Source organism: Zeus faber (genome assembly GCF_960531495.2).
Source record: "Zeus faber genome assembly, chromosome: 17".
Lineage (NCBI taxonomy): Eukaryota > Metazoa > Chordata > Actinopteri > Zeiformes > Zeidae > Zeus > Zeus faber.
In genome coordinates, this window is record NC_137204.1 from 24,576,498 (window position 1) to 24,598,339 (window position 21,842).

Sequence of the window (21,842 nt, forward strand, 5' to 3'; positions counted from 1 at the left end):
ATCCTCTGAAAAACACCTCAGATTTTCATTGGAACCCATTTGTACATATACCAGGGACCTGTAGGAGTTGGCCACAATAAGAAGAAAATATTAAAATTAATGGGGGGAAAACAAAAAGACCCAATAGAAAAAACAAAAACAAACATTTAACACGATTATGTGCTTTTGTACTTAAGTGATGAATTGAACTATTGCAAATTGTTTTTTTTTTTTTTCCCCCAAAATAAATCACTACTTCATTCAAATGTTCCTTTTATGGAAAGTTAAAATGCGCCATGTTAAATTACGGAGGAAGTGCCTACCTTTTTTCCGATGCTCCGTGAATAGGTATAACATACTGGTAGAAATAGAATAGAAGCATACAGTTTACATATTTGGGGATTGGGGGAAAAAATAAATAATAACATAAATAAAACATGAATGTATGTCCATCATAATCAGTTTGATTTTTAGATGATAGAACTAATTTGGAAATTCTGCACATGGGAGCATCCTGGAACACAACTCAGCGATGACCCAAAACAGCACAGCTGCAACGTGTCTGCAACACTGGAACAGAAAACAAAAAAATCCAGGTTTGTTTTGGCTTTGGGCCAAATGATGAGTGCTGTTGGAAATGTACGTAACCACCAGAATATTAACAAAAATATAATATTACTGGATTAGCCAAAATAAAAATAAATTTAAAAAAATAAACATCCTACACCGGGTTAAAATCAATATATGCTGTTTTATTTTACACAAATCACAAAGATATACATTTAAATGAATAAAAGGAAAGAAAAGGAAAAGCCCTGACCCCTGGAGGGGACGTCACATGATGCACGTCCCGTCCTTCAGGTATTTCATTGACTCCATCTGCTGCGTCATCGCCAGAACTTCGTGGAATCCCGTGCTCAGGCCAGACATGTGCTGGAAGTACGCCTCCTTCTCCACCTGCACCGACAGGTTGTTCACCCCCACGTCCTTTAAAATGCTCGTTACCTGAAAGAGGGAAAACGCTACGAACTTCAGGTAGGCCAAAAGAATCATCGTACACAGATAATTGGACCGTAAAGCCGCCTTTGCACTGAATTCGACAAACGACAACTCGGCGGAAGCCTCATTTCGAAGGTGAGTCGGAAACAGGAAATGTTCAACACGGGCGGCAAATTTTGTTCCGACACCAACCAGAAGCCAGTGTTGCTAAGCAGCTCGCAAACTACAGTGACTGGAACCTAGTTTAAAACAAATGTAATGTTGTATTTAAAAAATATACATAATTAACATTAACTTTGGGTGTGACCATATTTACTAACAAAAATTTATTGTACATGAATGGTTGAGGTTTTGTGTATATTGCCATATTTTATTGTGTACAGTTAAAGAAAATTGAAATATTTGAAAAAAAAAAAAAAAAAAAAAAGCTTGTTATATTTTTTTATTATATTGCCTGTTTGATGTGAGCTGCTCTGATACTGTTATTTTCCCTCTGGGGATGAATAAAGTATCTATCTATCCATCTATGAACTGTGTCACTGCCGGCGGTGTACAGCAGACACCGGCATCTTTAATGAGCTGAAATACAGGAGTGATGAGCTCAGGATGCAGGGGAGGTGGAGGTAGCACAGCAAGGAGGTAGGGAAGCAGGCAGCAAAGCAAAACAGGCAGCAAAGCAGACAGCAAAACAGGCAGCAAAACAGGAAGCAGGGCCGGCAGCAGAGCCGGCAGCAAAGCCAGCAGGAAGGTGGGACCGGCCGCTTGGATTGGCCGGCCAAATAAGGGCGTGGAAGCATGTGGCGCCGTCCAGTTGTCTGATAGAACAAGCCCCGCAAGCTACGCCTCACTTGTGGATTTTGTTACAATTTATATTTGAACTAACACGTGGATTTGTTGAACCAAAATGTGACTTTCAAAACACAACATCCACCGATGCTGCATCTATACCTGCTGTACGATTCTCTGCTCCACCACGTCCGCCATCACCTGCAGGTGGATGGTCCCCGCGATGACACTGGCCGAGTGCTGCCAGAAATGGGGATCTCTGTACGACAGAACACCTTCGATCTTTTCAATCTGAAAGAGAACAATTGAAATTAAATAAATAAGAACTCAACCCGGGAGTAGTAGATTCAAGCAAATATTGACATTTTAGATTTTTTATTCCATAATTTGTTATTATTACTGCCTATTGTTTTTGAAGTGAGCTACTGGGAATAAAGTATCTATCTATCCATCTCACGACAAGCTGATGCTTCATTTTTGGAGCCCAGACACAGTGAAACATGCTTCTGCTCAGAAACGCCTAAACATGTGTAGCTCGCCAAGGCGCCACTGAGCCCGCCTCACAAAATGTCAGCTACGATGATGGCGTCGGGCCGCGCATCCAACGTGGAAACTAAACAAAAACCCAAATAGAACAAGTTCAGGCTAAAAATGGAGCAGCTTGATGAGCGACTTGCAGATGTTTGTCCACACAAACACTTGAAGGAAGCTCTTTCCAAACATAATAATGAGGTCCTGGTTTCTTTGTTTCCTTTCCTTGTTGGTTTAGTAAACGCAACACTGCCCCCTAGTGCACGTGCTTAAGCCTTTTTACCAGTCACCACATGCATGATTAGGTTTTTAATATTGTCTCTATTTTGAGGTTTTGGAAAACTCCCAACAATACGGTGGAAAAACTTACCTTAGAATGATCTTTTGGACGGGTTGACAATGATAGTAACACATTTTTGTGATACAAGTCGGTTGATTTTGCAATATTTTGTGTTCAATTCCATGACAAGGCAGAAAATAAACATCGCTTTAACATGGAATTAACAAATACAAAATATATTTATATTTAGTAACTTTGGAGCAGGAGATAATTTGAAGGATTCTCACAATATAATTGGAATTTTGAGAGAATAAATTAATTATTATTATTGCTAATATTAATAATGTTAATAAAATATATATTAAAAAATAATAATAATAATAATAATAATAATAACAACAACAGGAAAATGGAGACTATATTAAATGTGTAAAAATGTGAACTTCCATCAGGAAAATGGTCAGTGATGTAAAATATGTGTGCCATCTTGTAAACAGGCTCAAACTAAATTTGACGATGGTGTGTTTCTTTAAATGAGGTTAACTTTTGGTAGGAGAAATTAGTAAAACTGCATTCAGTGAGTCACCCAGAGACACGTGATGGTACGCAGCCTCACCTTCTCCAGAGCCTTGTTGAGGTCCTTCTCGTGCTCCGGTGGCGCCCGCAGCAGGAGGACCTCGCAGGCGTCCTTCAGCAGCGGAATGACGCTGAGGAAGATGAGGGTCGCGATGAAGAGCGAGCAGATGGGGTCGGCGATCAGCCAGCCGAACTGGCGGATGAGGATGGTGGAGATGATCACGCCGACGCTGCCCAAGGTGTCGGCCAGCACGTGCAGGAAAACCCCTGGAGAACGAGGCAGGAAGAAATTGTTATTTTATTGGTTTATTGTATAGACCGGACAGCGCCACACACACTAGAAAGACACAGTTTCAGGTTTTGTAAGAATTTGCGGTGGTTGTTCTCCTTTCTTTGCCATTAATTTATATGTATGTATGTATGTATGTATGTATGTGTGTATGTATGTGTGTATGTATGTGTGTGTGTATGTATGTGTATTTATGATGAAGGCAGGGCAGCAAGATAAGAAGACACCCAGGGGGCTACCTCAACCTTTAATTCTGTATTTATGAAATGGAGGATGTCCAGTGGTGGAAAGTGTACTCACTTTCAGAGACTTTACACTATTACTCCACTATATTTCAAAGCAAATATCTCTACATTTTAATCTGCTACACCTCTAAAGCAGTCACGGTACTTTAGTTTTTAAAAAGGAGCTGGATCTACCGCTCATCAGAGATACATTATCTCCATATCTTGGAGAATCACTATGACCGTACGGTAGTGGTTTGTACTTTGGAATGGAAATGTTTCCAAGCCAATTGCACATCATCGATAAGGATAACTTTGCTACTGTCAAAGTTAAATAAGACATGAAGGTGTGCTTGATCATGAAACAGCTTTGTGTTATGCCTTTCAAAATGGCCAAACACTCCAAACCACCCCCAACTCGCCCCTACAGTGGCTGGTTGGTCCATGTGCATCCCAGCACCGTGTCAGTATGATCCGTCACCTCTCATGTTGGCGTTCATTCCTCCGCCACCCGAGCCGTGGGAGGGCCCGTGACCACCGTGGGAGTGCCCGTGCCCTCCGTGGGAGTGCCCGTGCCCTCCGTGGGAGTGCCCGTGACCGCCGTGGCCGTGCTCGCTGTGGCTGTGCCCGTGTGACTGGCCGTGATCATGTGATGAGCAGGCTTTTCCCCCTCCGTGGGCGTGGGCGTGGGCGTGGCTAAAGGCACAGATGCCCACCAGGTTGACCAGCAGCCCGCCCACGGACACCGGCTGTGGAAGAGATATGGACGGAGATCAATCAATATCTGATGAGGATGGAATAAATATCACATATTAAAAGATATAAGAACCATAGCGGTGTCAAATTCAGTTTCAGCCCGTTTACCAGTCAACACACACATTTTACATTATTGAATATTTTCCTGATGAACAATGTTGTGGTTTTCTAAGATTTTAACAATATGGGGAGAAACCTACCGTAGAATAATCTCCTGGCCCCACTGACAAGTACGGCAACCCATTTGGTTTACCATATTTGGGTTTTTTTGTGTGTTTATTCCATTTTAAAAAGGTGGAAGCGCCATTGCTTTAACATGGAAGTAACAAATAAAAAAATAAGAGATTTTGAGAACAAGATCAAATACATTTGGCAAAACTATGAGTTACCACAATGACCAGGAGATCATTTTAAGGTTGATTTCGCACTATATTGTTAGAATTTTCCCAAAACTGAGAAGAAGCATGTGTCGACTAGAAAATTGTCTAAAACTCAGTTTGTAGCCTGTATGATTCTTTAATATATTCAAGCATGTATTTTGATCATTTTTAGATATATTCATTACATATGTATTATTATTTATTTATTACTTACTATAAACTAAATCAAATTCTTATTTATTACTTTCTCCTTTATGAATTACTATTATTTAGAATATACATGCATTCGTTGTTACCTACACTTTTACAAAAAAACAATATCAAATTAAACATTGCACATTCTTTTCCAAATACACTGCTGGGCTACAGCCCCATCAGGCAGCACCAGTGGACTCACCGTCAGCATGTCTGTGTTTATGTTGGGAGGATCGACCAGCCGCGTCACTGACTCCACGAACACAAAGAAGGCAATCACCATCAGAAACAGGCCGTTGATGAAGCCAGAGAGAATTTCAACGCGACCAAACCTGAAAAACAAACACAGGTCTGATTCCTCTCATCGTATGAATATCTTTTGTGTCGAAGATGTAGATTGAATATCATATTATACAATACTTTGTTATTTTCCATTCCAGTGGGAATATTAATGATTCTACAGTTGTGTAAAGCAGAGGTCTTACACCCAAGCCTCCTTAAAGGGATTGCAGGGATCACCAGCAATTTTGCAATTTAAAATTTTTCATGTATGCAATTTGACATTTTTACAAAGTTGTGGAATGAACAATAATTTCACAAAATATTAATATTCACCCTTACCAATTTAAGTGAGTATATATATATATATATATATATTTTGCACTCTACAAAAACGACATCGCCATTTATTAGTGTGTGCGGTGAAGTGTACAAAGAGATCGCAATAATCAATAAGTGCTGCATTAAAATAAGGAAAAACAAAAACGACAAGGCAGCGTTAAGTATCATATCACCTTACCCATATGAGAAGATCCTGGTGGCTTTCCAGCGGGTCATGAGGGCAGCGAAAAGCCCCAAGACTAAAGCAGAGCAGTCAAACAACATGTGGAAGCCGTCGGATATCAGGCCCAGGCTGTTGGTCCACACGCCGTAGAACAGCTCGACGAACGTAAACGCCTGGAGAAGCAACAGAAAAAACAAAAAATAACTTCTTTTTTTTCCCCCTTTACATTCCAGAAGCGGAGGCTAATCAGGAATCAAGATTCAGCCTCAAACCAGTAAAACAACACAGCAGCAGACAATCAAAACACTAAATGTAACTTCTATAATGTAGCCTATATATAATATTCTAAGCTTGAGAACCTGACCCCATCCATACTTTCAAGTTCATGCTTCCAACATAGATTTTTTTTTTCTAAAATGACTTGGAAGGTTTGGCTGATGCTCTTTTCCAAAACACTTTGAAAGCATGGTTGTACACAGAAGTTTATTGATCAAAACCTTAATGCTAAATGACCAACATGGCACAAAAAACTAAATAAAATACCATACAAGCCTGAAAGGGATTAAAAGTCTACTCTACCATGATTCATCGTATGAGGAGAAAGTAGAAAAATATTTATATTCAACAATTAGTCAAAGATTTTGAGCTTTAGAAAATGTGCCACAAAACCCCCTGAGACTCTGCCTGTATCTATGCCCCGGGAGTAAACAGCCTCCTGCCTGAAGATTGGTGCATACCAGGTTCAAGCAGAGGAAATAGAAAATCTGTCTGGAGTCGTACTCCTCCAGAATCTGCTTGAGCGAGTCCTTGATGAAGCGGGGGAGACTCTGGGACGTGTGCTGCAGGGCGTCGCCCATGAAGTTGTACAGCGGCGTCCCTTCCGGCGAGTAGCCCACCAGCGTGCCCTTCTGGCCCTTCTTGGACGGGGAGGACAGAATACTGGAAGCTGAAACGAAGGGCAGGCACTTGTCGGACGCAGGCGGAACAAAGTAAAGTTGGAAAACGTGGGAATAAAATGTTGAATAACATTTTTTAATACTCTCCGATTTGGTAAGTTTTCACCGACTGGGAGACGGAGTAGAAAGCTGACGTAGCTGATGCACGACATGTTTACAGACTCTATAAACAAACATTCTACAGCACCAGGACACACAAAGCCGACACGAAAACAATGATCCACCCTAAGCGACGTGGCGCGGTGCGATGACCTTACATAGGATGAAGAAGACGGCGCTGACCAGCACCCCTCCGGACAGCACGTGCTCCGTGCTCTCCTGCTGGGGGGGCTTGCTCATGGAGCGCAGCTGGTCGGTCAGCGGGTGGGTCCAGAAGTTGGCCAGCAGCAGGGCGCTGAGCAGCAGCGAGACGGTGCCGTATTGGGCGCACCGCGGCATCTCCATCTTGGCGGCGCAGACGGACTCCACGTAGAACTCCAAGATCATCACCGAGAAGATGATCATGGCCAGAGGCAGGATGAGCGCCGACCACGACTCCACCTTGCTCTGGATTGGGGTGAAAAACACAGAGGTTCAATTCATATAGGTATGAATATATAGACGTAGGTTTATATTTAAATATCCTAAATGCAGATTAGGTTTTACCAGCAAGGGGAAAGAAATGGCTAAACACTGTGTCTGGCTCCCTCCACTTACCTCTGTCGTGGCAGACAGCACGATGACCCACGGCAGCAGCACCACGCTTGACACCAGGTTGTCCAGGGCGTAGAGGCGTTTGGCTCCACCGATCTCCACCGATAACTTCCTCGATGCCGTGTGGAAGCCCACTTTCAGGCACAGGGAGACCACCAGCAACACCACTCCTCCCTGACAGAAACGCAGGGGGGGAAATGAAATGAACCGGTGGAAGTCCCGGTAAAAAAAATTTCATTTGAAATACTTCACTTCTCACTCGAAAAGGGCAAGCTCAAATTTAATTGTGAATAAATACATATGTAATTATTAACAATTAAAAGTCAAGACTTATAAATAATATAAATATATATAAAAAAATAACAATAATAAAAAAAAAAAAATTTACAAGCTAAATTTACATTATAGGTGCAATATCAATGTGTTGACATTATAAAATAATCATCCCTTTTACTTGGGCTATTTAATAGCACTTACTTGGACTAGTCTAACGGTCTCCTATAGCCTCTACTAGCAATTTCCTTTAAAAACCCAAAACACAAGATGGAGGAAATACATGCATCAGCATCATTTGAAACTCTTAATTTAAACTTTTAAAATAAATTCTTAAATATTTTTGTGAGATGCAAATGTACATCTACATGCTAAATAAACAACGCACATAAATGTGTCGAATGCGCTTGGGCTTACCTTGTGATCTGCTACACCTAAAAAGGCGATCCCAGTGTAAAGAAAGTGAGTGAGGGCGCTGTCGTGGTGTCCCTCGGCTGGTTAAATAAAGAGTCGAGGAAAAATTGGAATATGTTGAAAAGCCATCATGAGCCGTAAACGAGTAGAAACACCAACGTGGAGTCATTGGTTAAAGGTGTAGAAGCAGGGAAAAGGATACGGTGCTCCGCCATCTTGGCCATGAGGTCGTCGTTGTCGAAGAGGAGGAGGCAAATCACAGCGATGATGAAGAAGGCCGCACCTCTGGTCTGCGAGGATGAAGAAAATACACACATTTAAACATAGCAACCAAGATTTGAGTTACTGGATTAGAGTACTAAATAGGAGACGTATTGCAGAAGATCAAAATACTTAAGACTGTTTAGATTAGTTGACAGTATAGTAGACAGTATATATTTGAAAATAACAATGATAGGCCGCTCATTTGCATAAAGTTGAAATCTGCTCATCTTTCCTTGTCGCCGTGAAGCTGCGAGCTCTTCTGCTGGTCGTGGCTCAGCCCCCAGCAACCAGATGAGGCCGCGCCCCGTTTCATTACATTACATTACATTTCATTTAGCAGACGCTTTTATCCAAAGCGACTTACAATTGTTCAAACACCGACGGACGCAGCCATCAGGAGCAATAAGGGGTTAAGTGTCTTGCTCAAGGACACTACAGCATGCTAGCAGGAGGATACTGGGATCGAACCAGCAACCTTTAGATCACTAGACCACCAGCTCTACCGCCTGAGCTACCATCCCCACAAATTCAAATGCATTGCAGCCGTGTGCGCCGGCGGTGTGACCATACCATCAGCGCGTGAAAACAATTAGCGGGGGAGTTTTTCTGACGAGGGAAGGGACAGCCCCTTACCTTGGAGGGCCCTCCACCAGAGTTTGTGAAGAGGACGCCGAGAAGAGCGATGACGACCACGTCACTGTGCTCAAAAAGCAGCAACGTCCTGCAAAAGAAACGACAAGGACTGTCATTGACTGTTCAACACCTGAGGAGGCACTTATTTCTGCATGACGATATAGAAGAATGTGGAAATTTGGGCAGAGTTATACTTGACGTTCTGTTAAAACTTCTTGCTTGCCGAGTGTATAAATGTATATACGTTTCTTGTCGCGGCTTTAAACCAGCAACATCCCATAGAAATGAGATGTTTAAAGTCACTCAAGAAGCACTCTTGATATGATTGCAGCCATCGCATTACATACCAGTTAAAATCAAATTGAAATGCATTGGCCTTGTTGAGACACCACCCGATGGTGTGTGAGCAATGATGGAAGCCACACGTGCTAATACGCATTTTGAGTCGTAAAAAGGCTCTCAGATTCAAACCGGCCTCCTCAAAGGTCATCTTACTTAACAAGTCACGTGTTAAAACGGGGTGTAAACAAGACATTTTAAACACATTACCTCAGAGGTCCGCAGAGTGTGAGCCCAAAAAAGCCCAACAGGGATATAACGCAGCTGATGACGGCGTGTTTCAGTAACTTTATCCACTGAAATGAGAAAGCACAAAGAGAATAGAAAAAATAATTCCGTACTGCCCCATGTTTCCTAAAGTACAATAAAAGGGTTTGTTTGTATAGACGAGGGATAGATCAGTAGTAGTTTCTGGTGTTGATGTGACTCGATCTGCCTCTGAATTGGGGAAAAGGGGCTTTTTAGTGACTTTGCCCTAATTGCAGCAAGAGGTCAAACTAAGATGTGAAACCTACACCAGTTTTAGAAACTGATCTATTGATTATTGAGATTCGAGGCGTGTGTCCTGTCTTGTTTCGGTTGTCTTTTTGAAATGTTATTATATTGTTGTATTTTTCTCAGTTTTAGATCGCTTTAAATGGTCTTTATTATTTGATCTGTCTGGTCGTGAACAGGTGACTTCTACAAAATACAATGAAAATATATTTTGTACACTACACCGATCAGCCACAACATTAAAATCACCCGCCTAATATTGTGTTGGTCCCCCTGGTGCCACCAAAACAGCTCTGCAGCTAAACAGTCCCATACGCAGTATGCTGTGATGCACTGTGTGTTCTGTTACCTTTCTATCATAGCAGCATTAACTTATACACCAATTTGTGATGCAGTAGTTCTTCTGTGGGATCGGACCAAACGGGCTAGTCTTCACTCCCCACGTGCATCAATGAGCCATGGGTGCCCATGACCCTGTCGCCGGTTCACCGGTTGTCCTTCCTTGGATCACTTTTGGTAGCTACTAACCACTGCATACCGGGAACACCCCACTAGACCTGACGTTTTTGAGATGCTCTGACCCAGTCGTCTAGCCATCACAATTTGGCCCTTGTCAAAGTGGCTCAGATCCTTACACTTGACCATTTTCCCCAATTCCAACACATCAACTTCAAGAACTGACTGTTCACTAACTGCCAAATATATCCCACCCCTTGACCGGTGTCATTGGAACAAGATGATCAATGTTATTCACTTCACTTGTCAGAGGTTTTAATGTTGTGGCTGAACAGTGTATATTAGCCTTTTTAAACTATGCTTCCTGAATGATGCCAGTGATACAGATAGGGCGGATCTACAAAAATAGAGACAGGAAAAACAAGAAAGAAACAAACTCAGACAGAGATCTGGAGCAGATAAAGAACCAGAAATTCAACAAACCTGTGTTTTTGAAATGATTTTCCCCGAAGAGAAAGGCTTTTGGAAGAAGAGCAAAATAACAGCGCTCCTGACAAAAAGAATAAACATATCTGTCAGCCCGTTTCTTTGTATGAACCATTACATTTCATTCACAAACATAGACATGTCGATCTACTCACCCCAATTTAAGTATAAAAATAAAGTGGACGATGTGTACAACTTTGAGAATGTCGTAGGACTCGAAAATCCCAAGAGCTTTGAGGACTTTGGAGATGAGTAGTAGTACCAAGTACCTGGTTAACCTGAAAAAGAGGATAAAAAGGTAAGTATGGTTGCAGGTATGCGCCGATACAGGCACCACAGAGCAATGAAGATTAACAGACATTTTAAAGAAGTTGGCCCTCTCAGATGTCAAAATATTCTCAGAAGGGCAGTTTGCGTGTAGATCCGGGGATGTACTGATTCAGCGTACTCACTATTTGTTTACTTTTTGATACTGAGTAACAATGCAGATAGATAAATAGATAGATGGATAATTTATTCATTCGTGAAGGAAAATTGCAATGTCCCAGCAGCTCACATCAAAACAATAGGCAAAATAATAATTAAGCAAGATCTAAAAAACATCTTTACATTACATTACATCTGCCAATATACAATAAAAGCTTAGAGCTGTGACCTGAAAAATAAAAGGCCATGTCCAAAAAATGAAATATACAGTCCTATACAATAACTTATGAAATAAAGAGTGAAGCAAATAAGATGAATTTTAATAAACCTGACCTGAAATACAACTGAGTATTGTTTTTCGGATACAACGAGAGTGACGTGATTTTGAAGACTGGTTGTCATTTCCAGTCATTCATTTGTTGTCTGTTGTTTCTAGACGTGAGCTGCTGCAACTTCAACCCATCCATCCATCCCTCTGTCTGACTTTTTAAATGTTCTCACCTGGAGCTGGGCACTTCCACCATCCCCAGCCTCCCGCTGGACAGCATGTTGCTGCTGTACTTTTCCTCCATGTCCATGTCGTTGAATGCAGGACTTCCCTTCAACCACAGCAGATTCGTGGCTAAATACACCGTGTCATATCACACCGTGGCACTACGGTGCGAGGAGAACATCTTGAAAAATCTCCGACTATCGTCCCACTGTTCTCACGAAAGCCCCCATCGTTAAGTACGAGCCAAGTCAATATAATAATCACAACGTAGGCTACTACCGGTTTACCAGCCTGTTAGCTAGCCGTCCCCCTGGCACGCCATTGGGAGTTTAAGAGAACCTTCCTGTACGCTGCGTAGCCACGTTAGTGAGAGCCTACGTGCACTCGACTAATCGAACGAGCGGCCGGTTACACGGAGTCGCTGATTAGTTGGTAAATCGACGTTTTCGGTCAGAGAATTAAAGTCTCCATCGCAGCTGCTGGGGCCACACTTCCGGAAACGGTAAACGGTCCACGTCACGGATGTGTTCGGGAGGGTCACTCCTGCGCGGCTCACGGCCACTGCGCATGCGCATGCCTCTTTCGTTCCTTATTTTTATTTGGAAAAAATAAATAAATATATATATCTATATTGTTGTATTTTAACTCTATAACTAAATGTACATTTTGATATTATTTTTATAAATAACTATCGATTTTGTAGAATAAAAAAAAAAAAAATCGGTTGTTTTCTACCTTTGTTCTCTTTCAATTATCATCAAAGATAACAGTGAAGTCTTTTTTTTTTATTTATTTTTTTATTGTGATTTGATTAATACAACGGAAACGCTTCATTACTCTTTGCACTGTTGCCAAAACCTCCGAAGTCGATTAAAAGTGTTTAAGTGTAAGTAGCTGAGGAATTTATAATTAGTTGAAACAACCAATCAGAGCTTGCTGATCGTTTCAATTGGCACCACTAATTGCGTGACTCAAATGTCTTATCAGTATATTCCTTTCCTTATAGGTACTATTCATCCAGACATTTTGGATTGTAGTATTTTCTGTAAAGATCTTTCTTCTGATACTACTACTACTCATGTATTTATTACAACCTGATAGTACAGTATAATATATATACACACACACACACACACACGCATAATCATTTCAGATTTCATATGCTCTCTGCACAAGCGGCCCAATCAACAATCTGGACGGCTACAATTGAAAAAAAAAATTCACTTCACCAGAATAAAATGTTATATTTGATAAAACGTGCAACTTTTCACCTCTTGATATTTTAAAGAGAGTGAGCCAACTCTGCTCCACACAATTATTTTTCACAATAACCCTAGATTTACACTATACTATACTGATATTAATACTTACACCCGCCACACTGGCCACACCAACCTCCATAAGGTTTCTCATAATAACTGGTGATATGACACTATCATAGGCAATCCATCTCATTTTTGAGTAAAAAGAAAAAAAATCAAAATAATTGAATCGGTATTTATTCAGACGCCATCGATAATAGAATGTCATGCAACAGGCCTACTTACAACTCCCTGCTATTGAGATGACACAGATGACTATTTGAAATGTTGTTTTGTTAAACCTTGGCACAATAAACTCCAAATGTTGGCATGGGTTGTTTATTACCACATTATTCAGCGAGACAAGCACCGTGTATTCAGCCGCGGTATTTTTAGTTTGTTTAATATGATATGTATAACACAGCTTGACAGTGTTATACGAAAGCTCCTCCGTTTGTTCCCTCATCCAAACATGTGTTTAAACAAGGGTTTAAACACGGAGGGCTGCCTCCGCAGCGAGGCCGGCGGCAGCGCTCAGACAGGTCCGCACAGCCCCAGCAGAATGTTCTTATAATCTCCCTTGGTGTCCGCCTGTGGAGAAAAGACAGGCATTCGGTTAAATCACCCGCCACCGCTGCAACATTTTGGCCGTGCCGGCGTGCGGTGGCGGTGGCTGGCGCCTCACCAGGATGTCTTCCTGTAGAGTCGTCCCGTACATGACCCTGTACTCGTCGATGACCTTCCTCAGGTCCTCTTCCGAGCGGCTCACCAGGATTCTGATCAGAGTCCGGTCACAGGTGCCGTAGCCCTGGCGAAGCGAAAAATCCAGAAAAAAAACCCCCAAAAAAACGTTTAAATACATCCAAACGGAGAGGGGAACAGGGCGGGAACGGACCGGGGCGTTCGAAATGGCGTCCTTACCTTCATAGCCAGGTGAAGCTTTTCGGCGAAGAAAGCCGGCTTGCTCCAGGCGCACTTCACTGCGCATCGGATGGAAAACGCAGCAGTCACAAAATGACAAAAAAAAAACAAAAAAAACAAAAAGCAAACAAACCGGCCTTCATTTTGTTTGTTGCACGATAGGTCGGCCGTTTTTTAACCGGGGGCCTCGTTAAAATGTTGGTTTACATAATTTACAACTGTTCACAGCACAGCCTCGCTGAACGCTTTACTGCTGAGAAACTAACCACTCTGCTGCAGCTTCTCACTGTGCTAACATGCAGCCCGATGGGGCAAACGTTTAAACCTTTAAAAATAACGCTCTCCTAGTACACATTGAACATGTTTTAAGTAACAGTAATAGACAATTGAATGGAGATTACTTTTTTTTGTAATTGCCACAGCACGTCAGGTTTTCAACAGCGAGTTGCTGGTAGGAAGCGTCTCAACTTCCTGTTTCTAGTCTCTCAGGTTATTGCGGACGTAGCAAAAAACACCTGATTCGCGGTAGTCCAAAAGAGTCAATAAAAACCTGATAAAACGCATGAGGTGCCGAACATTTATTTATGGTACAACATATCAAGCCTGCCTGACTATATATATATATATATATACAGTTCAGTTCAGTTCCTATATATATATCTATATATATATGCATATATATATATAGATATATATATATATCTATATATATATATATATATATTTTTTTTTTTTTCCCCCTTCCCCTTCGAGTTAATTTGTGCAGTGATATGTACTGAGAGATCTTCTGCGATGCTCTTCAAATTCAATGTGTGTGTATTGTCCCCCAAACGTATGAGGTTTATAACGGCTTGTATCAGAGAGAAGATAAGTAAACAAGTCCTCCATACCGATGTCAATGAGGCAGTCTTCAATGTCTCCCTTCAGCTCCAGGTCCAGGGCTTTGGGCAGGTTGATGTCACTTACACTAGAATACCTCTGGAAGGCTAGGGAGTAAAATGACGCACAGTGAATATTTGCGGGAAATGCACTTTTGCCTTACACAACGCAGTATTCATTTAAACAGGGAATTAGGAAAAAGTAGAATTTGCATACTCACAAGTGATGAAACATAGCAGTTGAATAACCATACTATTATTTTTTAATACAATTTCTGTGCTTTTTACCACATTCCGGAAAACACTGCGAAAACGTCTCCATGTCGGTGATTTAACAGTGTTTCTCAAATGGGGGTACTTGTACCCCTAGCAGTACTGCAGGGGGTACTCCAAAAATAAAAAATAAATTGTTAGAAAAAATATATTGGTCATATATAAGGTTTAAAAAAAAACACATATGAAGCACATACAGTGCATCATTTATGTTCATTTTATTTTTTTCTCTCTCGATGCCGGTGAAGGGGGTACTCAGCTGAAACAAAGAATCTTCTCTTCTCACTAATAAAAAAAGGTTGAGAACCACTGATCTATAATAATGTTTACCATATTCAGTCATGTGTTGAAACGTAAATAATTTGAGGAAGAGTATCCATGCACTGCCTGCCTTGCAGTCAAGAAAGGTCTGAAGCTTTTATCTTTGCAAAGTTGTTAGAGAATTTTTAAATAATTGAAATATATATATATATATTATGCAATTTTAAAGCCTTTTTTGTCTCATGATCATATAAATAAATTGACAATTGCACGTGTCCAAGGTAGTTTTTATAAAGGTCTCAGCGTCTGTCTGTGTTCATGCTCCACTCATGGGCGTGTTCTCATCGGGTGTGGTCGCGCCAGTTTGTCTGGTGCATGTTCTCGGTTTGAAACGTGGCCCTTCTGCGCGTGGCCCTTTTAAAAAAAAAGAAAAAAAAAGGAAAACTATAAAGTCCAGCTCCGAAAATCACCCGAGTTTTCCGAACACACTGACTTTTGGCGAGCTGTGGGGCGCTGCGGGTCGTGAGGATGGCGATGAAGACGTTGACGTCCGTCCCTTTGGTGTTCTCGCCGGCCTCGAACAGAGCCTGGAACACACAGGGCGGCACTCCTTTACAGCGCCCGTCGTCACCACCCTCCCCCTGGCTGCGGCCCTTATCCGTTTATCCGCCCTCCTCCGCCGGGAGACGTTCCTGACCTTTGCGTCCTTTTGGGCCAGGTCCATGTCCACCTCCTCGTCCTCGTCCTTGGAGGCCTGCAGCAGGGCCTGGAGAGCCGTGGTGAAGTCTCCGCTGGTTTCGCTCTTGATGACCTCCTCCAGCTCCTCCTGGTATTCTGAGGGGGACGCGGACGTTCGGCAGCAAGAACACAGGCGGTTAAAGAGGTTTGAAGAAAAACAGATGAACGACCAAAAACCTCCTAATTCAACTGATTGGGAATCGAGCTAAAGCGACGAACGTGACAATTCTATTTCCTGTTGGTTCGAATTTCGAAGGTGATTACGTCCAATGCCAGAAATCTGGGATTATTTTATTGTTAGGCGCATGAAGTCGATAGGGGCATGTCGTCAAAAAGCCGAAAACATAACGTTTAGTGATGTTAAAATCCATGAGCTGGTCTGTGTTGGGTGGTTCACGCTAAGAATTCCGTTAGAACCTTTCCATTCAAAATACTCCTCCAACATCCAGGTTCACCCTCATCTACGCTCCATACATTGACCATCTGACCCAAAAATCCACCAGATTTCCACTTTAAAACCTCTTTGACCGCCGCCGTTACAATATGTACCGAATACATAATTATATATATGAAAGTACTTTTTTTTTTTTTTCGGAGGGTCATACCTTCTTCGAAAACTTTCTTAATCTCGCGGATCTCACGATTTGACCTGGATGCGAGGATTTCCACGAGGACGTCTTCGTCCGTGCCCAAGCCCTGTTAGACAAACCGGCATCAAAGATAAACATTTAAAACGAAAGACGGACAGCAGAAGGAAATGGTCAGGCAAACAACACCAAATTGCCTTTCTTTTTTTTTAATAAACAAATCAGTACCATGTGAAGTATTTGAACCATTAGGGGGATACAAGCCCACTTTTCATTGTGTCTGTACTCTGGCGCATTATAATGCCAATAAAGTTGGATTGAATTTACAGATAATGATCATATCCTACGCCTGTGGTCCAGAAAATGGGTATAAGAAGGGTATGTATCGTTATTAAAAAACTGAAAACTTAAATAAACCAGCATGTTTCTCAGGGATCAGGTACGGTGCCACACGCCGGTCGCCCGGTCGGTGTTTTACCTTGGTGGCCAGCCTGAGTTGATGGGCATCGAACTGAGCGGGCGTCATGAGCAGAGCCAGGGCCACCTCCTCCAGGCTGGACCTGAGGGCCGACTTGAGGGCCTCCGCCAGGGGCTGCAACGGACGACGGACGGGGGAGACGGGGCATACGAGAGGTGAGGCCGGCGGGGTTCAACGCCGTCGAAATCTTTGTCCCAATAAATGACTAAAGACTCAGGAAAGAGGGAGGAAACCTTCGGCATTCGTTTAACCTTGAAGCTCACTGGGAGCGGTTGATCGGAGTCTTTAAAAATCGATCGCTGAGAGAACGGCCTCGTCCACCGCTGTGCACCAGGGACACGCGGTCGCCATCGCCCCCATTTTAACACGAATTACTTCAGCCTTCCACTGAAGTTACACTGCGTCCATTTAAAACATTCCGATGCCGTTGACTCCCAATGATCGAAAAATATGGATTAGGCAAAAAAAAAGATAAATAAATAAATAACAATAATAGAAATTCCTTTAACTAATGATATGATGATAGAGAGGGGGGGAACTCATAATAATGAAAGTTCTCACAGCGGTCAAACGGGCCCACTGTTCAGTAATGACATCACAGAGACACAAGTTAAAAAAACAGCCGGCAAACGATATTGGAGTCCACGAGGCGGCCTTCTGCCTTGGATCGATTTATTCCTGATCCAGGATGTAGAGCGCCGCGCGGCGTGGGGCGTTGAGACCGAGGACGAATCTCGGTCAAATATCTCGGCCCTTATTTGCGCCGCAAATGCGCGAGGTCTGGGGGCTTCAGGCTTTGAAGAGGGCGGGATGAGGACGTCAACCGAAACCTCCCCCCGGGGTTCTCGTGCATATAGAGATTATCATTGACGTTCATGTCGGATGAGTGAAGATGTTTGTGTTTCGATTTGTGTTTTCTCTCGTTAAAAAAAAAAAATAATTATAATAGTAATAAAATCTCCTCTCAGCCTCGGGAACTTTAAATGATCAAATATACTTTTAATTTGAGCTCTTTCCTTCTTTGCACGGAGGGGAGCTCACCGTGGAGGTGGACTCCTCGTACACCGCTTTGATCTGCTGCCTCTGCTGGTTGTTCCTGTTCACCAGAACTGAAATGATGACGTCCTCGTCCACTCCTGCCAACCGAAATAAAGATGAACACTAGAATTATTCGGTAAAAAAAAAAAAGTGCTTATTTATTTTATGTATTTTTTGTATATATTCTGTATATTTCGACTTTTTTTTTTTTTTTTTGCTATTTTCTAGGAAAATCAGGCTATATTTGTACATTTGGATGTTCTTGTTGTATTTTTTTCTGACCGCTAAGCTTTTCATGCCAATCACCTGTTCAGCAATGCACCAATCTTTCCCAAAGTTCCTTGCGAGTGAAAATGTACTTATACTTCTCAGATTCTTATTAGCTGTGGCTATAGATGCCGCTTCACGCGATGGACAGAGAAAGACTGGGCTGAAATTGAAGAAAAAAAACTAAACGCGGCGTGACGTGGATGGAAGGGGTTGAATCCGAACGAGACCGCTCACCTTTGGTTTCTATGGCTTTCTCCAGCTCCGCGGCGTCGCTGCTCGCGCTGAAGTGCGGGTACGGGGCCACCGTTCCGTAGTACCTGTGCTTCATCCCCCCCCGCACCTAGGAAGACACAAGGTCAGAAAACACAAAGCAGGAGCGGCCGACGCAGAACATTACGAAGGAATAACGTACTACACCACCAACACAGGCCGTGTAGACGGTCGCCTAGGCCACCAATCATCCGTGGGGGCATGTTTTTTTAGAATGCAAAATATGAAGATGTTGGACGCCCTAAACCGCATCAATGATCAATTGAAATACACATACTCCACATCACATATACATGGTTTGTACCGCCACTATGCGTGTATTGTACATGTAGACTGTGATGCATGTGTTTTGGTGAGAGAATTCGATTCTTCCGCAGATCTCGCCCAGGGCTCCAAAGAGGCCGGGGCCGGCCCTGCCCCTCGGTCGACTTTGTGCGTGCGGGCGGAACACACCGGTGTTTGGTTTCAGGGGAGATTATAACGATTATTATGATATGATAATGATGGCTGTCTGTATCAAGACAGCGGCACGGCGAGCAGGTGCAAAGCGCCCTGGGCTTCTGATCCAACAGAGCTTGAAAAACCAGTGGGTATAAAATTCCTTGACTCGCAAAATACATCGACTACCTCCAAATATGCTTTCATGACTTTAAGAGATTTCTGTGCTTTTTAAATTCAATGTGATAGCTCATGGATCGTGTGAATTTTTTTATTATTATTTTTTTTTTTGCAGCTTACCCAGGGCTTAGCAGGTGTTCTTTCGGTGGCTGCCCATTGTTCCGACGGCCCATTATCCCAAAACCACAATAGTCCAAAAAATGTTGGGTTAGAGATGGTTAAGTTTAGGTGTAAGGTTAGTGATGGTTAGGGTGAGGGTGGGGTTCGGGTTAGTGTTAGGGCGTCGTCCATGCCCAATGGGACATTTTCCAGACTATTGGGGTTTCGGGATAATGGCCCGTCGGAACATCGGCCGTGGTGCCGTTCCTTCTGGTCATACCGGTACTCACTGAGATGTCGTCGTCATCGGGGTTGCGGTTCGGGATCACATTTTTGAAGATCTTCTTGAAGAAAGACATCTCAGCTCTTGGGAAGGGTTTTTGTTTTTTTTTGTTTTTTTTCAACGCAAACTCAAGCAAATATAAAAAATCCAAACTCCAGAGACTAAGGAAGGGGATTCCAGCTCAGCAAGAGTGATCGTCCCGGTCTCGCCCGTGTCAGATGGGACGCTCCTCAGTGGCAGGCGGCAGAACCTGACGCCGTCATTGGACATGCCGTGCTGCGACTCCGCCCTTTCCCCCCGCCCTTTGGCCCCGGGCCGAGGTGTCCCGACAGGGTTGGCGAACCCTCTGCTGTTCTCAGTGACAACATTCCTTCGGGGTGACAATTAGAAATTCCTGCAGCGCTGACCTGTTGGGCCGCTTTTTTTTTTTTTAACCAACTCAATCTTTTGTTATGGGTTACAGGTGTTCAACTGTAACAAAGGGTGTCACTCGATGCCATTGGTTTAATGCCATTCTGTGCAGGATTTTGCACAGTCGGCATTTTGAATATTAAATACCCATTTTGAGGGCAAAGCAAAGCGTGGACCTATTGTTTGATGTGACCATGGAACCAAACTAGGCGCGCCCACTTTACAACTCGATTCAAAGATGCCATGAATGTTTGCGGTAACGTTTGGGCAACGGCTGGGACTAGGCGGGCGGGTGTATCCAGGATGGGGTTCGAATGGAGTCAAGTTTGACGCAAACAAACCAAAACAACTGGGACAATTGTGGACCACGTGCCTTTAAATTATTATTAATTTTATTATTATTATTATTATTAGTAGTAGTAGTAGTAGTAGTAGTAGTAGTAGTAGTAGTAGTAGTAGTAGTAGAAGTAGAAGTTGTATTACTATTATTACTATTATTATTATTATTATTATTGTTATTATTGTTATTATTATTATTAGTAGTATTATTTGTATTACTATTATTACTATTATTATTGTTATTTTTATTTTTGCAATTATTATTATTATTACTATTGTTACTATTATTATTATTATTATTATTATTATTATTATTATTATTATTATTATTATTATCCACGCATCAGGTAAACTAAAGACAGTGATAGCTGCTCTTTCGTGATGGCTGCACAAGACCAAACCTGAAATTCTGCATTGTTCCCTTTGGTAAAGACACCGTGGATCTCTCACAGAAGGACTGACACTCAAAAAAGTGCCTATAAATCACGTCTTTAGGGACTTTGAGAGGAATTTGTCCTTTTATGCTGTTATTGTTTTTGCTCTCGTCTCACTAGATACTGCTGCTGGTTTACCAACGCCTCAACGGCCCGGGACCAAAACACGTGATCTCTGATTTGATCCGGGACCAGTCTGACGGCTCTGCTGTGTTTTGGGCAAAAACAAAGAAAGAAGCAGCGTTGAGTTATTCTAACACACCTCCAAACACACCCCCAGAAGATCTGCAGGGCCCCGACGCACACGACCTCTTAATCCAGGCCCCAAAACCAGTATGTTTGCAACTTCATTTCAGTGAATAATCAACCCGTTTGAAATAGTGTTTTTAACCTGCTCTCTGTTTTTAAAATCTGTTTTTAGATTTTTATTTCAATGCTTTTACTCCTATTTTGAGCGCGGGTTTGACTCCTGCCACGCTTTAAGTGTGTAGGGTGCAGTCCTACTGAATTTCTAGTTGTCCTATATACCCCTCATGCTAAAAGCTATTAAATTTGTCCAACTTTATTTCAAAGTAAGATAAAAAGCGCGACATACAAATTAAATATGAAATATCAGAAAAATCTTCGGGCTGTTTGAAAAATTAAAAGACAGGGGAAATACGTATACCTGAAATGTTCAAGCCCATTCAAGCTATATGGTAAATGTGAGCCAATATAATCCAAAATAGGGATTTGTAATGACAGAACATTACATTTATTTTACATCAAATATCAAGGGCCAAGGGGTGTTCAATGTAACGTGATTGATTAAATGAGTTAAATTTAATTTAATTCATCAATTATTTCACTAATATGTATTTACCCAACAACGACATCACTTTAGCTGAATTTGAAACGGTGCAGTTTTAAGTTTAAATTCCCGCTTCCCTTCATGGC

At 42.2% G+C, this 21,842-nt stretch overlaps 2 protein-coding genes across 3 annotated transcripts; both read right to left on the reverse strand.

Moving 5' to 3' along the window:
• Positions 1–527: 527 nt before the first annotated feature.
• Positions 528–12,186, reverse strand: slc30a5 (solute carrier family 30 member 5). 2 transcript variants are annotated; one of them, XM_080017779.1, is made up of 17 exons: positions 11,716–12,186; positions 10,944–11,066; positions 10,786–10,852; positions 9,562–9,647; positions 9,013–9,100; positions 8,318–8,405; positions 8,119–8,195; positions 7,432–7,602; positions 6,993–7,281; positions 6,517–6,725; positions 5,795–5,952; positions 5,198–5,327; positions 4,146–4,413; positions 3,192–3,418; positions 1,927–2,055; positions 800–984; positions 528–549 (listed from the first exon to the last, which is right to left on the reverse strand). In XM_080017779.1, exons 1-16 carry the CDS (start codon positions 11,790–11,792, stop codon positions 814–816), a joined length of 2,358 nt encoding a protein of 785 aa, XP_079873905.1. In that variant the 5' UTR covers positions 11,793–12,186; the 3' UTR covers positions 528–549; positions 800–813. The 2 variants fall into 2 exon arrangements, with proteins under 2 accessions (XP_079873905.1, XP_079873904.1); XM_080017778.1 differs by lacking the exon at positions 528–549 and having other exon boundaries at positions 719–984.
• Positions 12,187–13,135: 949 nt separating this feature from the next.
• On the reverse strand, positions 13,136–19,834 carry LOC307243125 (annexin A1-like). Its single transcript, XM_080017781.1, has 11 exons — positions 19,730–19,834; positions 18,687–18,792; positions 18,186–18,280; positions 17,145–17,258; positions 16,685–16,775; positions 16,039–16,175; positions 15,835–15,928; positions 14,820–14,915; positions 13,930–13,988; positions 13,694–13,816; positions 13,136–13,599 (listed from the first exon to the last, which is right to left on the reverse strand). The coding sequence occupies exons 1-11, from the start codon at positions 19,796–19,798 to the stop codon at positions 13,543–13,545; spliced, it is 1,041 nt and encodes a 346-aa protein (XP_079873907.1). The 5' UTR covers positions 19,799–19,834; the 3' UTR covers positions 13,136–13,542.
• Between the last annotated feature and the right edge of the window lie 2,008 nt (positions 19,835–21,842).